Raw genomic sequence first — 22,301 nt, 5'->3', positions numbered from 1 at the left:
GTAGAGTCACTATGAGTTGGAGTAGACTCAATAGCAACGGGAATCTATATGGGAGCAGATCACAAGGTCTTTTTTCCCTTGGAGCCACTGGTGGGTTCAAACCATCAACCTTTTGATTAGCAGCCGAGTGCTTAACCATTGCGCACCAGGCCTCCTTGCTTTGTACATACTAAACCAAAACCAAACCTGTTGCTGTGGAGTAGATTCCGACTCATAGCGACCCTATAGGACAGAGTAGAACTGCCCCATACGGTTTCCAAGGAGCACCTGGTAGATTCGAACTGCCGACCTTTTGGTTAGCAGCCATAGCTCTTAACCACTACGCCACCAGGGTTTCACAGAGCTTAATAAATGTTGGATGTCATTCTTTTAACTACCATCAAGTAGACCTTATGATGATTAAGAGCAATTAAAGAACGGAAGCTTGCTACATTTATATTAAGGATGTTTCTCAGTATATTGTTTTGCAAGGTCTGATCCATTTATAATTTTTCTGGGGGCCCAAAATTAAACTTGACACAAAATTTAAATTTCATAGCTATGTTATATTCAGATCTGGTCAGTGTTTAGAAATTCCTCTTTTTTGGTCATCCTTTTTACTTTCTTTTTCATTATTGCAAGTATAGTCTTTTTGCACTATATTTACTATGTTAATCGTGAAGTCATGATTTTGGTAAGGGATGTAATTAGCTTAATCTAAAGGTCATACTAGAATAAAATATAGGATAATAGGTTTATACACTCAGAATAGGGAAGACCTTTTTGAAGAAGACACAAAACACAAAGCCATAGATAAATACATTTGACCATATCAACATTTAAAACCTGTACAATGAATGATACCACAAATAAAAGACATTGCAAGATATGTTTTAATTTGTGACATATATAACAATGGAAAAAACTAAAAAGAAAAAAAGACAACCAAAGAGGAAAATGGGCAAAGAATATTATTGGTTATTCACAGAAGAAATCCAAAAAGTCTTAGATCAAGGATAGTGAAAGCAGATAACTCTTACTACTGGTCCAGTTGCTGTCAAGTTGATTCTGACTCATAGCAACCCTGTAAGTCAGAGTAGAACTGCTCCATAGAGTTTCCAAGGAGTACCTGGTGGATTTGAACTGCTGACCTTTTGGTTAGCAGATGAACTCTTAACCACTACACCACTAGGGTTTCCTTACCTCAGGTAGGAGTATAAATTGTAATAATCCCTTTGTAAAATATTTATGAAGGCCTGGCAATGTGCTTCAAAAAATCAGCCAATGAAAACCCTGTGGATCACAAGGGGGTCCTATCCCGTTGTGCATGGGAGTCACTATGGGTTGGGGACCCACTTGATGGCAGCTAACAACAACAAAAACAATTGTCTTTAACTAGTAAATTTGAAAATGTATGCATCCTATGACGTGTCAGTTCCATAAAAAAAAAAAAAAAAAAATGTGTTTTTTGTTTTTTTTGCCCTAGAAAGGTCAGCAAAAAAAGAGGAAGAACTTCAACGAAACAGATTGACCCAGTGGCTGCAACAATAGGCTCAGACATAGCAGTGATTGTGAGGATGGCACGGGACCAGGCAGTGTTTGATTCTGTGGTATGTAGGGTCGCTATGATTCAGAACCAGCTCAGCGGCACCTAACAACAACAACAACCTTGGAAAAAACTCCTCTTATACATGTGCGTAGAGAAACATGTAAAAGAATCTCCAACAAAGCAAAGTTTGTTATAGACAAACATGGAAACAGCCTAAGTATTTTTCGATAGGGAAATATTTATCAATAAGGAAATATCAAAAGGGTAAGTTAGCCCCGTATTGTTTTATAAAAAATCTCCAGACATGGTTGAATGAAAAAAGCAAGGTACAGAAAAGTATGTCATTTACTTAAAAACAAAACAAAACTGTGTATTTCTGTATTTTTTTTAAAGTATGCATATTAAACAGTTGTAATCTATAGGGAGGGGACTGACATTGAACATCTCAATGAAAGAAGTCTTTAGCTTTTTTTTTAATTTGAACTTTTAAAAATAACTACATGTATAATTAGAAATAAACATTTTTTTAAATTTAAGGATCATGCCAATACTTAACTGTCTAATTTACCAACTTAAGCTTCTTTTCTAGTATTAACAGCAGGACTTTTCTTTCTTTCTTTTGTTTTTGAGGGGCAGTACGGTGGAAGGCCATAAGCTCTGGAGTCAAATCTAAGTTTGAATCCTAACTCAACCATTTATTTAAACTTTGGGCAGATTCCTTAACTTCTCTTCCCTCAAAAAAGGTTATTACTTACCTCATTGGGTTGTTATAAGAAGTGCATGTGCTAACTTTCCTCATTTCCCCATTTCCTTTGGCCAAGGGAAATTGATCTAGTGTGGTCCAAGATCAAAGATGTCTGGGTGATAAAATGTTTTGCCAGAACACACTGTATCCCTGAACCAGGACATACCAGTAAAGATGGAGAGTAGAAATAATTTTAGAGGTGTATTAACTTTTTAAACCATTAATGTATCTATTTGTACTTCAGATTATCAAATATTATGTTCAGATTATCAAATATTATGTTAAACCCCAGAAAACCTAAAAAAAACAGTGCCGTGGAGTCGATTCCGACTCATAGCGACCCTGTAGGACAGTTAGTGAAGTGTAAATGATATTGAACTTGAAGCTTCTGAACAGTTTACATGACTGCATTCTCAGGTGGTTGATAGAGTTACGTCTATTATCTGAGAGCACAGTTTTAATTTAAATCAACAAACATTTGTGTTAGTCAGTATCCAAATCTCAAGAGTCTTAAAAAACCCCAGATGTATTTCAAAAAGACTCTGGCAAGGGTGGATGAAAGTCAGGTTTGAAGTTGAGAATACGAATAGTCACTGCTTTTTTTTTTTTTTTTTTTTTTTACCAATACTGCTGTTGCTTTTGCGTGTACTGTTACTATCACATATAGTAATTCATGGGAATACTTTTTCAGTGAGACTTGTTTATTCTCGTGTAGGGACTCTGTATTAAATAAACAGTTAAAAAAAAAAAAAAAGAGCGGTCTAACTAACACTGTAGGTGGAAATTCTGGGCCCCTCCGGCAAAAATTTCCAAACAGGACTCCTTACCATTTAATTGTGAAATAAACAGCTAACCCTTTGATGGTATTTATGCCTCGGAAGAGAGTAAAAAGAAGCAGTTTTGGACTTTCCCCATATAAATTAGAGCCTCCTGAGTAATTAGCAGTTAATACGTGAGTGCTTCCCACAAGTTTAGAGGCTATAGCTGAAATGGATATATGATTATGTGTAGAATTATATGTGCAAGGTTTTATAAAGCCTAAAAATCCTTGAAGATAATCTGTAAACATCCTTGGCTGGATGAACACAACTTTAAATAAGTGGGTAGGGCTATAGGAGGTTGGTCTCCCGGTACCTGTTAGTATTATGGGTTTTGCAACAGCTAGGAGAGTTTAGGAGGGTACCTAACGATATTACTAATAACAAAAATAAAAATAACAGTTAGTATTTTTAAGCATTTACTATGTGCCAAGCACTATGCTAAAATTATTACATAGATTATTTAATCTTGGTTACAATTTTTTGTGGTAGGTACTGGGTAGGTCTTTTTTAGGTACTTTTTTTTTTCTATTTTTTAGAATAATTTTTACTGTGGTTTAAGTGAATGTTTACAAATCAAGTCAGTCTCTCACACAAAAACTTATATACTTACACAAAAACTTATATACACCTTATATAAAAACTTATATACACCTTGCTACATACTCCCAATTACTCTCCCCCTAATGAGAATGAGACAGCCAGCTCTATCCCTCCACTCTCTCTTTTCATGTCTATTTCTCCAGGTTCTAACCCCCTCTACCCTCTCATCTACCCTCCAGGCAGGACATGCCAACATAGTCTCAAGTGTCCGCCTGATCCAAGAAGCTCACTCCTCACCAGCATCCCTCTCCAACCCATTGTCCAGTCCAATCCATGTCTGAAGAGATGGCTTCAGGAATGGTTCCTGTCCTGGGCCAACAGAAGATCTGGGGGCCATGACCACCGGGGTCCTTCTAGTCTCAGTCAGACCATTAAGTCTGCTCTTTTTATGAGAATTTGGGGTCTGCATCCCACTGATCTCCTGCTCCCTCAGGGATTCTCTGTTGTGTTCCCTGTCAGGGCAATCATTGATTGTAGCTGGGCACTATCTAGTTCTTCTAGTCTCAGGATGATGTAGTCTCTAATTCATGTGGCCCTTTCTGTCTCTTGGGCTTGTAATTACCTTGTGTCCTTGGTGTTCTTCATTCTCCTTTGATCCAGGTGGGTTGAGACCAATTGATGCATCTTAGATGGCTGCTTGCTAGTGTTTAAGACCCCAGACGCCACTCTTCAAAGTGGGATGCAGAACGTTTTCTTAGTAGATTTTATTATGCCAATTGACTTAGATGTCCCCTGAAATCATGGTCCCCAAACCCCTGCCCCTGCTACACTGGTCTTCGAAGCATTCAGTTTATTCAGGAAACTTCTATGCTTTTGGTTTAGCCCAGTTGTACTGACCTCCCCTGTATTATGTGTTGTCTTCCCCTTCATGTAAAGTAGTTCTTATCTACTATCTAATTAGTGAATACCCCCCTCCCACCCTCACTCCCTGCCTCCTCTCGTAACCACAAAAGAGTGTTTTCTTCTCGGTTTAAACTGTTTCTCAAGTTCTTATAATAATGGTCTTATACAATATATGTCCTTTTGCAGCTGACTAATTTCACTCGGCATAATGCAGATTCCTCCAGATTCCTCCATGTTAGGAAATAAGTTTCACAGATTCCTCACTGTTCTTTGTCGATGTGTAGTATTCCATTGTGTGAATATACCATAATTTATTTATGCATTCATCTGTTGATGGCCACCTTGGTTGCTTCCATGTTTTTGCTGTTGTAAACAGTGCTGCAATAAACATGGGTGTGCATATATCTGTTCGTGTAAAGGCTCTTATTTCTCTAGGATATATTCCAAGGAGTGGGATTGCAGGTAGTTCTATTTCTAGCTTTTAAAAAAAAAAAAAATTTTTTTTTTTTTTTTTTGCTTTTTAAGGAAGCACCAAATCGATTTCCACAGTGGTTGTACCATTTTACATTCCCACCGGCAGTGTATAAGTGTTCCAGTCTCTCTACAACCTCTCCAACATTTATTATTTTGTGTTTTTTGGATTAATGCCAGCCAGATGAAATCTCATTGTAGTTTTGATCTGTATTTCTCTGATGGCTAATGATCGTGAACATTTCCTCATGTATCTGTTAGCTAACTGAATGTCTTCTTTAGTGAAATGTCTATTCATATCTTTTGCCCATTTTTAAATAGGGTTATTTGTCTTTTTGTAGTTGAGTTTTTGCAGTATCATGTAGATTTTAGAGATCAGGCACTGCTTGGAAATGTCATAGCTAAAAACTTTTTCCCAGTCTTTGGGTAGTCTTTTTACTCTTTTGGCGAAGTCCTTGGATGAGCATAGGTGTTTGATTTTTAGGAGCTCCCAGTTATCTGGTTTTTATTCTGCATTCTTAATGTTTTGTATACTGTTTATGCCATGTATCAGGGCTCCTAACGTTGTGCTATTTTTTCTTCCCTGATCTTTATCGTTTTAGATTTTATATTTAGGTCTTTCATCCATTTTGAGCTCATTTTTGTGCATGGTGTGAGGTATGGGTTTTGTTTCATTTTTTTGCAGATGAATATCCAGTTATGTCAGCATCATTTTGTTAAAAAGACTGTCTTTTCCCCATTTAACTGTTTTGGGGCCTCTGTCAAATATCAACTGCTCATATGTGGATGGATTTATGTCTGGATTCTCAATTCTGTTCCATTGGTCTATGTATCAGTTGTTGTACCAGTACCAGGCTGTTTTGACCACTGTGGCGGTTAAATAGGTTCTAAAATCAGGTAAAGTAAGGCCTCCCACTTTGTTCTTCTTTTTCAGTAATGCCTTATTTATTCGGAGCCTGTTCCCTTCCATATGAAGTTGGTGATTTGTTTCTCCATCTCATTAAAGAATGTCGTTGGGATTTGGATCAGAATTGCATTAACTGTATAGATCGTTTTTGGTAGCATAGACATTTTTATAATGTTAAGTCTTCCTATCTATGAGCAAGGTATGTTTTTCCACTTATGTAAGTCTCTTTTGGTTTCTTGCAGAAGTGTACTGTAGTTTTCTTTGAATAAGACTTTTACATCTCTGGTAAGATTTATTCCTAAGTATTTTATCTTCTAGGGGGCTACTGTAAATGGCATTGATTTGGTGATTTCCTCTTCGATGTTCTTTTTGTTGGTGTAGAGGAATCCAACTGATTTTTGTATGTTTATCTTGTATCCTGATAACTGTGCTGACCTCTTCTATTAGTTTCAGTAGTTTTCTGGAGGATTCCTTAGGGTTTTCTGTGTCTAAGATCATGTCACCTGCAAATAGAGATACTTTTACTTCTTTCTCACCAATCTGGATGCCCTTTATTTCTTTATCTAGCCTAATTCCTCTGGCTAGGACCTCCAACACAATGTTGAATAAGAGTGGTGATAAAGGACATCCTTGTCTGGTTCCCGAACTCAATGGGAATGCTTTCAGACTCTCTCCATTTAGGGTGATGTTGGCTGTTGGCTTTGTATAAATGCCCTTTACTATGTTGAGGAATTTTCCTTCTATTCCTATTTTGCCGAGAGTTTTTATCATGAATGGGTGTTGGACTTTGTCAAATGCCTTTTCTGCATCAATTGATAAAATCATGTGATTCTTATCTTTTGTTTTGTTTATGTGGTAGGTTACATTAATTGTTTTTCTAATATTGAACCATCCCTGCATACCTGGTATGAATCCCAGTTGGTCACGGTGAATTATTTTTTTGATATGTTGTTGAATTCTATTGGCTAGAATTTTGTTGAGGATTTTTGCATCTACGTTCATGAGGGATATAGGTCTATAATTTTCTTGTGGTGTTTTTACCTGGTTTTGGTATCAGGGATATGGTGGCTTCATAGAGTGAGTTTGGTAGTATTCTGTCCTTCTCTATGCTCTGAAATACCTTTAATAGTAGTGGTGTTAACTCTTCTCTGAAAGTTTGGTAGAACTCTGCAGTAAAGGCATCCGGACCAGGGCTTTTTTTTGATGGGAATTTTTTGATTACCTTTTCAATCTCTTCTTTAGTTATGGATCTATTTAGTTGTTCCACCTCTGTTTGTGTGAGTTTAGGTAGGTAGTGTGTTTCTAGGAATTCATCCATTTCTTCTAGGTTTTCAAATTTGTTTGAGTACATTTTTTCATAGTAATCTGCTATGATTCTTTTAATTTCAGTTGGGTCTGTTGTAATATTGCCCATCTCATTTCTTATTCAGGTTATTTGCTTCCTCTCCTGTTTTTCTTTTGTCAGTTTGGCCAGTGGTTTATCAATTTTGTTGATTTTTTTCAGAGCACCAGCTTTTGGTCTTGTTAATTCTTTCTCTTTTCTATTTCATTTAGTTCAGCTCTAATTTTTACTATTTGTTTTCTTCTGGTGCCTGTGGGTTTCTTTTGTTGCTCTCTTTCTATTTTTTCAAGTTGTAGGGATAATTCTTTGATTTTGGGCCTTTGTTCTTTTTGTATGTGTGCACTTATTGATATAAATTGGCCTCTGAGCACTGCTTTTGCTGTGTCCCAAAGGTTCTGATAGGAAGTGTTTCCATTCTCAGTAGAGTCTATGAATTTCTTTATTCCATCCTTAATGTCTTCTATAATCCAATCTTTTTTGAGAAGGCTGTTGTTCAGTTTCCAAGTGTTTGATTTCTTTTCCCTGCTTTTCCTGTTATTGACTTCCACTTTTATGGCCTTATGGTCAGAGAAGATGCTTTGTAATATTTCAATGTTTTGGATTCTGCTGAGGCTTGCTTTATGACCTAATATGTGGTCTATTCTAGAGAATGTTCCATGTGCACTAGAAAAGATAGTATACTTGGTTGTTGTTGGGTGGAGGGTTCTGTATATGTCTACGAGGTCAAGTTGGTTGATTGTGGCATTTAGATCTTCCCTGTCTTTATTGAGCTTCTTTCTGGATGTTCTGTCCTTCACCAAAAGTGGTGTGTTGAAGTCTCCGACTATTGTTGTGGAGCTGTCTATCTCATTTTTCAATGCTGATAGAGTTTGTTTTATGTATCTTGCAGCCCTGTCATTGGGTGCATAAATATTTAATATGGTTATATCTTCTTGGTGTATTGTCTCCTTAATCATTATATAGTGTCCTTCCTTATCCTTTCTGATGGATTTAACTTTAAAGTCTATTTTGTCAGAAATTAATATTGCCACTCCTGCTCTTTTTTGATTGTTGTTTGCTTGATGTATTTTTTTCCATCCTTTGAGTTTTAGTTTGTTTGCGTCTCTAAGTCTATGGTGTATCTCTTGTAGGCAGCATATAGATGGATCTTGTTTTTTAATCCATTGTCACTCTCTGTCTGTTTATTGGTGCATCTAGTCCATTTACATTTAGGGTAATTATGGGTAGGTATGAATTTAGTGCTATCATTTTGATGTCTTTTTTTGTGTGTTGTTGACAGTTTCTTTTTCCCACTTAATTTTATGTGCTGAGTAGATTATCTTTATATATTGTCCTTTCCTCATATTTGTTGTTGATTTTGTTTCTGCTGAGTCTCTATTTTTTCCTGTATTTTATTTTGATGAGTAGGATAGTTTGTCTCCTTTGTGGTTACCTTATTATTTACTCCTATTTTTCTAAATTTAAACCTAACTTTTATTTCTTTGTATCTCCGTATCTTCCTCTCTACATGGAAGGTGTATGATTACATTTCTTAATTCCTCTTTATTATTCTAATGTTGTCTTCTTTTATATAATAACATCGCTGTTACTCTGTTTTGAGCTTTTTTTTTTAATAATCTTGCTTCGTTTTTTTGGATTTCCCTGCCTGGGTTGACTTCTGGTTGCTCAGCCCAGTGTTCTGGTCTTGGGTTGATGCCTGATATTATTGATTTTCTAACCAAAGAACTCCCTTTAGTATTTCTTGCAGTTTCGGTTTGGTTTTTACGAATTCCCTAAACTTGCATTTATCTGATAATGTCTTAATTTCACCTTCATATTTAAGAGACAGTTTTGCTGGATATATGATTCGTGGCAGGCAGTTTTTTTCCTTCAATTTTTTAAATATGTCATCCCATTGCCTTCTTGCCTGCATGGTTTCTGCCGACTAATCTGAGCTTACTCTTATTGACTCTCCTTTGTAGGTGACTTTTTGTTTATCCCTCGGTGCTCTTATAATTTTCTATTTTTGGTTTTGGCAAGTTTGATTATAATATGTCTTGGTGACTTTCTTTTAACATCTACCTTATGTGGAGTTTGATGAGCATCTTGGATAGATATCTTCTCATCTTTCACGATATCAGGGAAGTTTTCTGCCAACAAATCTTTAACAATTCTGTCTGTACTTTCTGTACCTCCCTGTTCTGGTACTCCAATCACTCATAGGTTATTTCTCTTGATAGAGTCCCACATGATTCTTAAGTTTTCTTCATTTTTTTAAATTCTTTTATCCGATTTTTCTGCAAATATATTAGTGCCAAGTGATTTATCTTTGAGTTCGAAATTGTAGCTTCTACTTGCTCAGTTCTGCTCCTCTGACTTTCTACTGAGTTGTCTACTTATGTAATTTTATTGTTAATCTTCTGACTTTCTGATTGCTGCCTGTCCATGGATTTTTCCAGCTTATTAAACTCATTATGTTCCTGAACAATCTTTCTAATTTCTTCAATTGCTCTATCTGTGTGTTCTTTGGCTTGTTCTGCGTATTGTCTCATTTCCTTCCTGATGTCATGAAGGGCTCTGTATATTAAACTTTTGTATTCTGCAACTGGTAATTCCAGGAACGCACTTTCATCTAGAAGATCCCTGGATTCTTTGTTTTGTGAGCCTGTTGAGGTGATCGTGGTCTTTTTCTTTATGTGACTTCATATTGACTTTGTCGCCAAGCCATTAATAAGTTATTGTATTAGTTTATGCTTGCCTACTGTGTCGTAGCTTCTTGCTTGGTTTTGTTTTGGTATACCGCTATGGGTTGCTTGAGTGAACTAGCTTGATTATTTTCGCCTTTGAAGCTCTGATGTCCTGTCCCCAGATGCCTAGAGCTGTTATCAGGTGTATCAGTCTAGGAGTCCATTCAGTTTTCTTGTGTGAATTCAGCTCAGGTTTCCAGGTAGCTGATCATCAAGTGTGTGGTACAGGCTCTGTCCTACAGTCTTAGAGAGGCAGTGGTGATTGGCATATATACTGGTATCTGATTGCAGCAGGAGTCACTCTCTGAACAAGGCAGGGGGCTGAGCACCGACAGGGATGACGAAAGCGCATCCCTGTTCCCTAGAGCATGCAGGTGGGTGGGTTCTGCAGAGGGACCATGGGCACCCAAAGTTTTTGGGTGTAAGGATTGGGAGGTACCAGTTATCTGTAGATCCCTGTTGCAGGTAGCTGGGTGACCTGAGTGGCACTACCAGTCCTTAGGTCCCTGATGTGGGTGAGGACCTTGTTTAATAGGCAAAGCAATGTCAAACATCAAACATGCACCTCTCCACCACACAGCTGAAATGGGTGGAGTCTGCCAGCAAGGGCCTATTCTCCCGATATAGGCCCATACAGGTCCATGCAGAAGGGAAAGGTGCTCAAAGTCCATAGATGGTTTATACCTGGACAGGAGCTGCTTCTGTCCTGAGCTCCCCCGGTTAGTGGAGCTAGCAAATTATCTTTTCCCCCAAATGCAATTTTTTTCCTTCCCCAAGACCGGGAGGATGGCTCTAGGTGCTCAACAGTGCCTATCTCAGGCCCAGGGAATTCAGCCACTGAAGCTGGTTTGTGGGGGTGGGGGGGGTGGGGGGGTGGGGGAGCATTAAAATATACCCAAGTACTTAGCTTTTGCCAAGAGCACCGTTCTCCTCAGGTTCCAGAGGTGTGAGTAGGCTGTGTGGCTGGCTGCATCTCCTTGAGGAAACTGCAGCCGAACACTGGTACCAGCCCACCACCACCGCTTGGGGAACGGTGCCTGAGGGCTCCCTGCAATTCACGTCCGGTAACTCCTCTCTGTTTCTGAATGGACTCTTCCACCACCTGCCCCTCAGTTCGTTTTCTAAGCTTGCCTTTGAAGCTCAGGGCTCCCAGCTTGTCACAAATATACTCGTTTCACTTGTTTTTTCGAGTCTTTGTTGTAAAGAGGGCTCGCCGGAAGCGTCTGTCTATTCCGCCATCTTGGCTCCGCCTCTGGTAGGTACTATTATTGTTCCAATTTTAGAGAAAAGGGCATAAAGATTAGATAACTTGCCTAAAGTCATACAGCTAGTAAGTGGCAGAACAGGAAATCAAATCTAGGTGTGCCTGACTGCTAAACCCATGCTCTTAGCCACTGCAGTAAATTTCTATTCTGTTTTAATCTATAGAGTCAGCCTGTAGCAATAAAAACCATTTAAAATACCAAACCTATTTCAATCAAGTCAATTCTGACTCATAGTGATCCTATAGGACAGAGTAGAACTGCCCCATAGGGTTTCCAAGGTGTAATCTTTATGGAAGCAGATTGCCACATCTTTCTCCTGTGAAGTGGCTCGTGGATTTAAACCACCGACCTTTGAGCTAGCAGCTGAGTGCTTTAGCCATCAGGCTCCTCAAAAATAAAATAAAATAAAAAAATGTATATATATATATATATATGGTCATTAATATGTTACCTTTTGTATGCATGGAGCATTTTCTGAAGAATCACTTTATTATCAGATAACTTTAGTATTGTACCCATTTTCTAGCTAGAGAGACTATGGTATAGAGATTAAGTGATCAGTATGAGGTAATTCAACAGAACGATGAAGTTTCCTATCACTTTTACCTTCACTTGCTAGGTTTATATAAGGATCACACCGTGTTTACTTACATTTCACTTAGGTTTTCAGTACAGCTTGATGAGTTATAAATGCTCATCTCAGCGATGCTGTCTGCACAAGACATGGGTGAGTATGGATTTCAGGACAATAGAGCCTTATTGGTGCATGTTGGAAAACCTAATCCTGATCTTGTTGTGGAAGTCACGGCAAAGCAGAAGAGGAGAAGCCAATCTTAAATGTTTTGCCTTTTCTAAAAGGGCAGCTAAGGTGCCCAGGTATCTCTGCCCTCAGGGGTGCAGGTGTGCAGTTTTTCTTCTTTAATCATTCACATAAATTAAAGCCTATTCCTTTGGATTTAAAAAATAGTATAAAACGACACCTTCCATGTTTTATTGCTATGCAAGAGCTTTGAACTTCTGTCTCATTGAAGTTTGATAAACTGTAAGGATTTTCCAGGGCTGGGTGGTGCACTTAACCACAGAGGGAACATTGGACTGATAAGAGCTGCAGGTGAAGGAAACCACCAGGGAGCAGCAATTAGAGTGCCTCTCACTTGGCTGGTGTGAGATTCTCCACTGAAAGGAACCTTTCCCTACCTCTGTGGAAGGTCCTTCTCTTCTCCCATAGATAAAAAGAGCACCAATGCTTTCTGTTTCCACTTTGTGTAGTAGGAATGGGTGGGGTGAACTTTGAAATATGGGGACAAGTTCTAACTTCACATAAATGCTGATTGGCATGCACAGCTATGCAGGTGGGAGCAGGACACACACATATACATATAAATTCACATATACGCAAATGGGCCACATCTCTCAGGTGATTTTACTGTTAAATATTGTGCTCTGTGTAAAATAAAGATATTTACTTCCATAACTGATCCTGAAGTATTATGATGAAGCAGTGTGATATAGTGTTAAGAGCATGGATTCTTGGTATTAGACAAAACTTTGTTCAAATTCTGACTTCTCATCTTGATCATGAGCAAGTTACTTAAATTCTGTAAGCCTCAGTTCTCCCATTTGTAAAATGGAAATTAAAAACAACCTGTCTTGTATAATTGTGAGAATTAAATAAAATAGTGCGTGTAAAACACTCAGCACAGTATCTGGCACATAGTTGTTCAGTAAGTTGCACAGGTGCTCAAAAAGGTAGCTGCTATTAATATGATTATTATATGTAATATCAAACTCCAAACATCTAATTGGGAGATGAATGTTAAACAAGTATAGTCTTTTATTATTATTTTGTGGTGCAAGGTGCGTTTTCTAGAAAATTCCTCCTCTTTTTCTAGGACTACAAAAGTGCTTTGATTCTAACAGCTCTGAAAACATTTCTTCTGTAAAGGGCTTTCACACTGTCTTATAGTCCCTGGAGCTAGGGAGGAGAAGCAGCAGGATTTGCTTCTAAGTGGAGCTCTTTTCATTTCCACCATCAAAGGGAAAAACAGTCCTGTACTAGACTTTGGTAGATCTAAGTCATAAAAGCTCATATAGTCCAGGGAAGGAATCTTTTAGTAAGATCAGGATAAGTGGATAGAAGAAACCCATTGCTATTGAGTTGATTCCGACTCATGGTGACCCTGTAGGACAGAGTAGAAGCAGGCTGCGACATCTTTCTCCTGTGGAGCAGCTGGTGGTTTCGAACCAATAACATTTTGGTTAGCAGCCGAGCACTTAACCAGTGCACCACCAGGGCTCTTTGGGAAGAAAAAGGGAAGGAGAATACAGAGTTGAAAAGATAGCTGATGTTAATATGTTAGTCTGGCCATTTTTTCTTCCACTGTAATATATACTTAATTATGACTGGTTTTTTTAAAACAATGCCAGAAATTGGCATGTATTATCTCACAATTCACTCTCAGTTTTGGCCATTACTTGGAGAAATAGTTTCCCAGTTGGATGAACTGTTGATGAAGCATTGGTTTTATTTTCACATCTTTTTGGGTGTTTGGGGAGTGTTTGCAATGGTTGATAGATGTTAGATTTGGGACCCACTCGTATAGATAGAACAAATGTACTCATATATATAGAAGAAATCTCATGGAATGTATGCATGTCATTCATCTGGACTTTAGGTTGTAAAATGTGGTGAAACCTTAGGTGACCATTGTTAAATGAAGACTCAAGTACAGCTTACATTAAACATATTTGCTTTACAGGCTTCAATAGACTATCAGGACTTTAGGAATAGTTTTTTGAAGTACCCATTTTCATAAATATGGGTAACTCCCTCATATTTTCTGAGGGATGAAACTATGACCAAGAGGCAAAATAAAAACCTTGGCAGCAACTTCATGGAATTGCTTTTTGGCAGGATATTCATCACTTTTGGGTTTCTTGTTCTCAATGCTCCAAAAGAAGGTATTTTTCCGATTTATTTTGTATGGTAAATGGAAACACTGAGTCGGAAGCTTCTATGTGAAGTGTCCCAGGATATCATTGTCATACCTAAAGACAAACTCAGGGAAGGGGTACAAGCATTTGTTGAGCACCTACTGTATAAGAAGCTCTGGCCTATGTTCTTTACTGAAGTTGTGTCATTTTACACTACCAACAACACTTTGAGATAGGCTTTTAAGAAAATACATTATCAAGCATGTACACTGTGCCAGGCATTGTGATTTACATGTATCATCTAATTTAATTCTTACAACCCTGTTTTGTAGGTACTATTATTGTCCCCATTTTACAATGAGGAAATAGGTTGGGAGAATAATTGGCTCAAGATCACACAGCTAGAAAGTGGTGCAGCTGAGACTGGAATTCAGATCTCCTGCATTCCAAAACACAGGTTCTTAACCAGTAGTTCTTAAACCATGGGGTGAGTAAGAAGCACCAAGAGTGCTTGTTAAAAATGACTGGTCTCCAATTAGAAATTTGAGGTCATTTTGTCTGGGATGGGCCTATAAATCTGCATTTTACCAGAGCACCCCATGTGATTCTGATCAAGGAGTTGGTTTACCATACTTTGGGAAACAGAATTATATTGCCTTCCACGTGTGAGAAAGAAGAAAACAGGTGCAGATTGTTAACTGCCCAAGATTAAGCTGCAAAGGCAGAGAGCCACAATTCAAACTCCGGTCTCTCTAATTGTAATGCAAGTCCATGATTAATTTCACACATTTCTCAGTCACAACAAATATAGAAAAGATGATTTCTAATAAATTGAATCACAGAGATTTCATAGTCTTATTATTTACCTTTTTAATATAAGGTTAATGAATTATGTATATACTAGTGCAGAAATTTTCATGGTACTTAAAATTTTTGAGTTTTTTTTTTTTTTTAAGAACAGAGTTTTCTTTACAACCAAGCCATCCATACTTCAGGCATGGAATCACTAACTCCCTGGTATGCATTTCTGAGTCATGCAGAAGCGTGGAAGAGGGTGGAAGGAGATGAAGAGAAAATTTCCAGGTTGTATCTGCTAAATGGTGCTAAAGCTTCATTTTACCCTACTCTCATCACCTAAATGAAGAATGAAGGGTTGATGCTAACAGCCAGTCAGATGGAAGTAGATCACGTTCTGCATCATCTCCCATTCTACCCTTTGAGACCGTTAACTCAGGGCCAGCAAGTTTGGTTTGCCTACGCTACACTTCCTAATGACGAGCTAGCACCTTGATTAACTTACATGGCATCCTACTGAGATTGGGAGAACTTTTATGTTTTTATCTCTCTCACTTTGTTTCCCTCTTGCTTTTTATTTGCAGCTCAGCGACATGTCCTTACGTACATGGAGGATGCTGTGTGCCAGCTGCTAGAGAATAAGGAAGATATTAGCCAATATGGCATTGCCAGGTTCTTCACCGAATAGTAAGTGCATGAATGCTTTGCCAGTAGGGTGAGCCCAGACGAGGTACTTGGAAGCAGGCAGAGTACATGAAGAATAGAGCAGGACAATGCTGATTATATAGTGGCAGCGAATGCTTAGTTTTGGTAGGTTGGCTGAGGACTGCCCAAACATGTTTTGGAGCATGCCTATGGCGCAGCTAGTTTTGTCCAGTGGTGTGTCTCATGAATGATTATGACTACGGTAGCTCAACAACTGCTTGTTTGATCTATTAGTTCTGCTTCTTTAGGTTCCTCTTATAATTTTCAACTTTCTCCTTTATTCAGAATATTCACTCTGATTTCCCTTAGTTGGTGTTCCTTTTAGCCTCTGTTTTTCATGGCTTGCTTCTCTCATGGAAATGTTTAGGGTGGTGTTCCTCTGCAATTTTCTGATTACAGGTTGTTGTCTCGATAACTTAATAATTTAAGAGTATTTCTAGAGGCAGAACATCTTTCATAGATATATCTTTGAAGGTTCATGCTTCTTTCTACTCCAAAAAAACAAAAACAAAAACAAACCCATTGTTGTCTAGTCTATTCTGACTCATAGCAACCCTATAGGACACAGTAGAACTGCCCCGTAGGGCTTCCGAGGAGCACCTGGTGGATTCAAACTGCTGACCTTTTGGTTAGCAGCTGTAGCTCTTAACCACTACAAGACTCAGGGTGTGTAAAAGTTGAAGAGATTGCTACTTATCATTTTTGAATATCACACAACTGTGTTTAGGCTGAACGTGATAACCACTTTAAAACACCTTGATCTTCATGAAAGAATGTGCTAAAGAAATGCAAAGCATTATTTCTACCACCAATATTCCGTCACTATATAATCATTCGAGTTCTCTTTTCTTTTTTGCTGGTTTATTAGGAATATTATAAGAAAGGAAGAGTAAATCTTAAGGATTCCATTTAAAATGAATCATGAACTCAAATCTATCCTCACTGAAAATAGACTTTTTCCTTTATATTCCTAAGAGGATCCTTGGAGATCAGATGACTGTTCTAATGGCCTAAACTTGGATTGCTGTTAGGGGAATTCTTGACTCTATCTCACTCTTTTTCTGATCCGTAAGTCTTGTAAATAAAATCCGGATTTCTTATAGATTGGAATTTCAAGTTCCTGGGAAAAACAGGATTTCTTGGAGCACAGCTGGTCCTCTCTCCCAGTCTTCTAAAGGAGGATGAAGTAGAGAAAGGAATCGTACTTGTTTTCATGGTGTTGGCTGAAGCAAATGAGGTGGGCAGAGAATAAAGGCTGAGATTGAATAGCCTTGCTTGCTTGTACATAACTGACAAGCCTACGGGTAAAATTTCTAGGCCATTTAATGTGTACCAGCGCTCTCCTGGCTCCTTGCCAAGTGAAATATGACTCTTCTGGGGGCAATGCTTCTTCTTGGCTTTTTTCTTTTTTTCATTTTAAAGCCCTTCCCCCTTAATCTCCTTTATAAGTCTTTTCCTTATTACACTGGTCCTTTAGGGTAGACATCATTTCTTCTTCATCTTTGCATTCCCAGTGCCTGCCATGATACTTAGCATATAATAGGTATTAGGTAAACATTTGTTGACTCTACAACTGTATATATATTTTAAGTTATTGTATACTATTTATTCTTATTCTTGATCTTGTTAATAATGACTTTCTCTTGTTTTTGATTCTTTTTGATAAAGCCATTTAACAAGTTGTATTATACCATATGGGTAGCAAAAGTGAACCCCACTAGTCTATGTAACTGATACTTAACTCTAAAAAGCCAATAGTAAGTCTTATAACAGCTTCAAAATGCTATTGACTGTAGCTTTTATCAATCAGTACACTGTTAAAAAAAAAACCTTAAGATTTTCCACAGGGCTGATAGAATTCATGTTGCCAAGTTAGCTGTTTCTTATCCCCAGGAAACTAAAAATTATGTAATGTGTATGAGTGGCACATACCTGACACTTCCTAACTCTAGGATACCAGATTGGCCTGGTGCAAGTCATTTTGAGAATCTCCAAAAATCTTCAAAAAAAAAAAAAAAAACCACTTGCGAGGTATGGATGTATGATGGAATAGGAAGTAGTATTTGGTAGACAAGACCTGAATGGTAGAAGCTTCTGATTTTATTTTGATTGCATCTGAATTTGATTTATCTAGTGAAAATCCTTCTCTTTCAGGGCTCAGTTTTCTATTGATTCCAAGGAAAAGCATAGTAAAATGAAAAGAACACTACCCTAGAAGGAAGAAGAACTCCTTACTCTTATAAGTCCTAGCTTGAGAACCTTGGGCAAATTTCTAAATTTGTCTGGGCTTTAGCTGCTGCATCTTCAAGATGGTTATGATAAAGCCTTACTTGCTAATAACAACACCTGTAGTAATACAGTTATAACAGGCCACTACAACAATTCTTTGAGGTAGGTATTACTATTATCTCTATCTTATAGATGAGGAAACTGAGGCTCAGAACGGTAAAAATAGCTTCTTCAAATTCACAAGTGACAGAATCAAGAATCAAGTCTGGTTTGCAAAATTACCAGGCCATTATTTACCATTCCAAGTCACTATACAGCTTAATGCTGGTGAAAGCCTAACCGGGTATTTTGAGATTTCATCTAGCTGTAATTTCTACAGTTCTTTGAATTCTCCCTTATGAACTACATTCCACAAAGCATATCACATAGCCTTATTTGGTGACCTCTGTTCATTGCCATTTAAATGTTTAATATTGACTTTTTGGGGGATACAATTGGAGCTTGCTCTAAACAGCAAGAAGCCTGATTTTTTTTAAACATGTTAACTATATACTTTCAACTCTAAGTTTCAAGTTCACACCTTGAGATTTTCATACATCTTTCATACATCTAATGATGGGCAATTTACCTTTAAATGATGATAAAAATATTCTTTGAAATTGTCTTTTGAAGGCTTTTCTGCTGATTTTCTCCTTAAATTTGCTTGCCCTCTCAACTGTGCTGTCACCCTTGGTTTTTGGTGTTTTCTAGTAAGTCAGTGATTGTTCCAGCAAATCTGGGTAAGCTGTAAACATGAGTAGCTGAGCTGTACTGTGTGTGTGTCTGTAAGAGTGTGAGCTCTTTAGATTGTATTCTTCTAGACACTTTTGAAAGAAGGCTACTAAATCCCAGAGGATTTTCTTTTATGTTATATGCAACCCCTACCTCTGAATGCTGTCCTATAACCAGTGGAAGGTAAAAGGAGTTAATATTTAGAGATGCTACTCTAAGAATAGACTGAGAGTCAGCACCTGGTCAGGACCTTTGAGGAAGTACATCCAAGAAAAGGAGGCTAGTGTGGCTGTAGCTTAGAAACCACAGCAGAGTGTGACTAGGCTATTGTGGTAAAGATAAAATGAGAAAAGTGGCTTTTTAAGACATTGGAAAATAATGATGAGAGAAACACAGGCTGAAATCTGAGAATTCCTATCAGAATTGGAAACCATTCCTCACAGGCTGTATTGATAGTTACAACACTGTGGCATCAGGGAGCTTGACCTTCACACGCTAATATAGAAAAGAATGATACTCCATGGCCTTAGTTCGTGGGCCTAGGAGAGCCCTTTCTTATGATCAACTGTCTTATTTTTGTTTTTTTAAATGACGTTTTAGCTTCTTGGTGAAATTTTCACTATGACCATTTTGGTTGCAAGGCAAAGAAGTACACAGGTTACCTTCATTGGTGGAGATTTATTTTAAGAATACATGAGAGCCTATCATATGTACTAGGCAATGGGGATATAATAGTGAACCAGACAACTAAAGACCTTGTCCTTAGGGACCTAGTGTTTTAGTGAGAGAGATAGTCCATGAACAAGTACCCTGATGATGATAATTGTATCTAATAGTTAAAAAATACTTATTATGTGCTATGTACTATTCTAAGGGTATAAAATTTAATCCTCACAACACTATGAGTTAGGTATTAGTATTTATCCTCACGTTACGCATTAGGAAATTTTGACACACAAAAGTAACATTACCAAAGCTACATAGCTGGTAACTTTAAAAAGATAAATAGCAAGAAAATAACCAGAGTAATGTGATGTATGGGATGGCCAGGAAAGGCTTCTCAGAGGGGATGGTATTTGAGATGATATTAGCTCTGGAAACCCTCCCAGTCAGAGAGATAATAAGTTATCTTGGCTTATGTGACCCACACTCTCTTTGTTCACATTGATTTGCTAGGCTTTCTGTGTTTGAGGAATATAATTTGATTCCATTTGCTGTTTGTCAGTATGGAGTACCTTTAATAGGCAGTGTTCCTAGAAAGCTACCTCATGGGCAGTTGACCTCCCTCATCCCCTGCTCATATATAATAATTAAAAGTAATAAAATAATTAGTAATAAAAAGTATTTGTACTATCTAATATATAATACAGAAACCCTAGTGGCATAGTGGTTATGTGCTATGGCTGCTAACCAAAAGGTTGGCAGTTCGAATCCACCAGGCACTCCTTGGAAACTCCATGGGGCACTGCTACCCTATCCAACAGGGTCGCTATGAGTCAGAATCGACTTGACAGCAATGGTTTTTTTTTTGGGGGGAGTGGTGTTTAATATATAATGCAAATGTGGAGAAGGAAATCTTTCTTAGTTTTTAGGAAAGGAATGTTAACACTTTCATTCTGATACATATTAATCACCAGAATTTGGTTGGAAAGTTGCATACCTTTTTTATATGCTCTTGTTGTAAAAGGTGTCAGTATCAAATTCCTTTTTTATCATTTTGATTAGAAGAAATCCATGAAATGTGAATTTCATTAATTCATTATTGGAGGAAAAAAGGAACTATTAATAGTAAAAAAAAAAAATTAATAGTACAAATTTGTAAATCACTTAAAATGTACCTCTAATGAAAAAAATCTGATTATAAAATATGTATTGTTTTTTCTTTTTTTTTTCCAAGTTGGAATTTTTCATTGTGCTTTAAGTGAAAGTTTACAAACCAAGTGAGTCTCTCATACAAAAATTTATATACACCTTGCTGTATATTCCTAGTTGCTGTCCCTCTAATGAGACAGCACACTCCTTCCCTCCACTCTCTATTTTCGTGTCCATTCAGCCAGCTTCTGACACCCTCTGCCCTCTCATCTCTTCTTCAGACAGGAGCTGCCCACATAGTCTCATGTGCCTACTTGATCCAAGGAGCACACTCTTCACCGGTATCATTTTCTATCCCATAGTCCAGTCCAATCCCTGTCTGAAGAGTTGGCTTTGGGAGTGATGTCTTAGGCTAACAGAAGGTCTGGGGACCATGACCTCTGGGGTCCTTCTAGTCTCAGTCGGACCATTAAGTCTGGTCTTTTTACAAGAATTTGGGTCTACATCCCACTGCTCTTCTGCTCCCTAAGGGGTTCTCTGTTGTGTTCTCTGTCAGGGTAGTCTTTGGTTGTAGCTGGGCACCATCTAGTTCTTCTGATCTCAGGCTGATGTAGTCTCTGGTTTATGTGCCCTTTCTGTCTCTTGGGCTAATAATTACCTTGTCTTTGGTGTTCTTCATTCTCTTTTGCTCCAGGTGGATTGAGACCAATAGATGCATCTTAGATGTCCACTTGCTAGTGTTTAAGACCCCAGATGCCACTGTCCAAAGTGAGATGCAGAATGTTTTCTTAATAGATTTTATTATGCCAGTTGACTTAGATGTCCCCTGATACCATGGTCCCCAAACCCCTGCCCCTGCTACGTTGGCCTTCAAAGTGTTCAGTTTATTCAGGAAACTTCTTTGCTTTTGGTTTAGTCCAGTTGTGCTGACCTTTCCTGTATGGTGTATTGTCTTTCCCTTCACCTAAAATAGTTCTTATCTGCTATCTAATTAGTGAAATCCCCTCTCTGTCCCTGCCTCCCTCCCTCCCCCCCTCGTAACCATCAAAGGATATTTTCATCTCTGTTTAAACTCTTTTTCGAGTTCTTATAATAGTGGTCTCATACAATATTTGTTCTTTTGCAACGGACTAATTTCACTCAGCATAATGCCTTCCAGATTCCTCCACGTTATGGAATGTTTCATGGATTCACCATTGTTCTTTATCAATGCATAGTATTCCATTGTGTGAATATACCATTATTTATTTATCCATTCATACATTGATAGGCACCTGGGTTGCTTCCATTTTTTGCTATTGTAAACAAAGCTGCAGTGAACATGGGAGTGCATATATCAGTTCGTGTAAAGGCTCTTATTTCTCTAGGATATATTCCAAGGAGTGGGATTGCTGGATCATATGGTAGTTCTATTTCTAGCTTTTTAAGGAAGTGCCAAATTGATTTCCAAAGTGGTTGTACCATTTTACATTCCCACCAGCAGTGTAGAATTGTTCCAGTCTCTCCACAACCTTTCCAACATTTATTATTTTGTGTTTTTTGGATTAATGCGAGCCTTGTTTTTTGTTGTTGTTGTTGGAGTGAGATGGAATCTCATTGTGGTTTTGATTTGCATTTCTCTAATGGCTAATGATCGCGAACATTTCCTCATGTATCTGTTAGCCCCCTGAATGTCTTCTTTAGTGAAGTGCCTGTTCATATCTTTTGCCCATTTTTTAATTGGGTTGTTTGTCTTTTTGTGGTTGAGTTTTAGGAGAATCGTGTAGATTTTAGAGATGAGGCACTGGTCGGAGATGTCATAGCTGAA

General features: G+C 37.9%; 1 protein-coding gene across 1 annotated transcript in view; it reads left to right on the top strand.

Moving 5' to 3' along the window:
• The window catches only part of CSTPP1 (centriolar satellite-associated tubulin polyglutamylase complex regulator 1), a 227,164-nt gene that overhangs the window by 47,985 nt on the left and 156,878 nt on the right, over positions 1–22,301 (top strand). Inside the window, exon 2 of the mRNA XM_010592082.3 lies at positions 15,562–15,664. Coding sequence (XP_010590384.1) covers positions 15,562–15,664 — 103 coding nt within the window. The remainder of the gene's footprint in view (positions 1–15,561; positions 15,665–22,301) is intronic.

Source organism: Loxodonta africana, chromosome 7 (genome assembly GCF_030014295.1).
Source record: "Loxodonta africana isolate mLoxAfr1 chromosome 7, mLoxAfr1.hap2, whole genome shotgun sequence".
NCBI classification, from domain to species: domain Eukaryota; kingdom Metazoa; phylum Chordata; class Mammalia; order Proboscidea; family Elephantidae; genus Loxodonta; species Loxodonta africana.
Note: the sequence above shows the minus strand (reverse complement) of the source record. Positions and strands in the feature narration are given on the sequence as shown.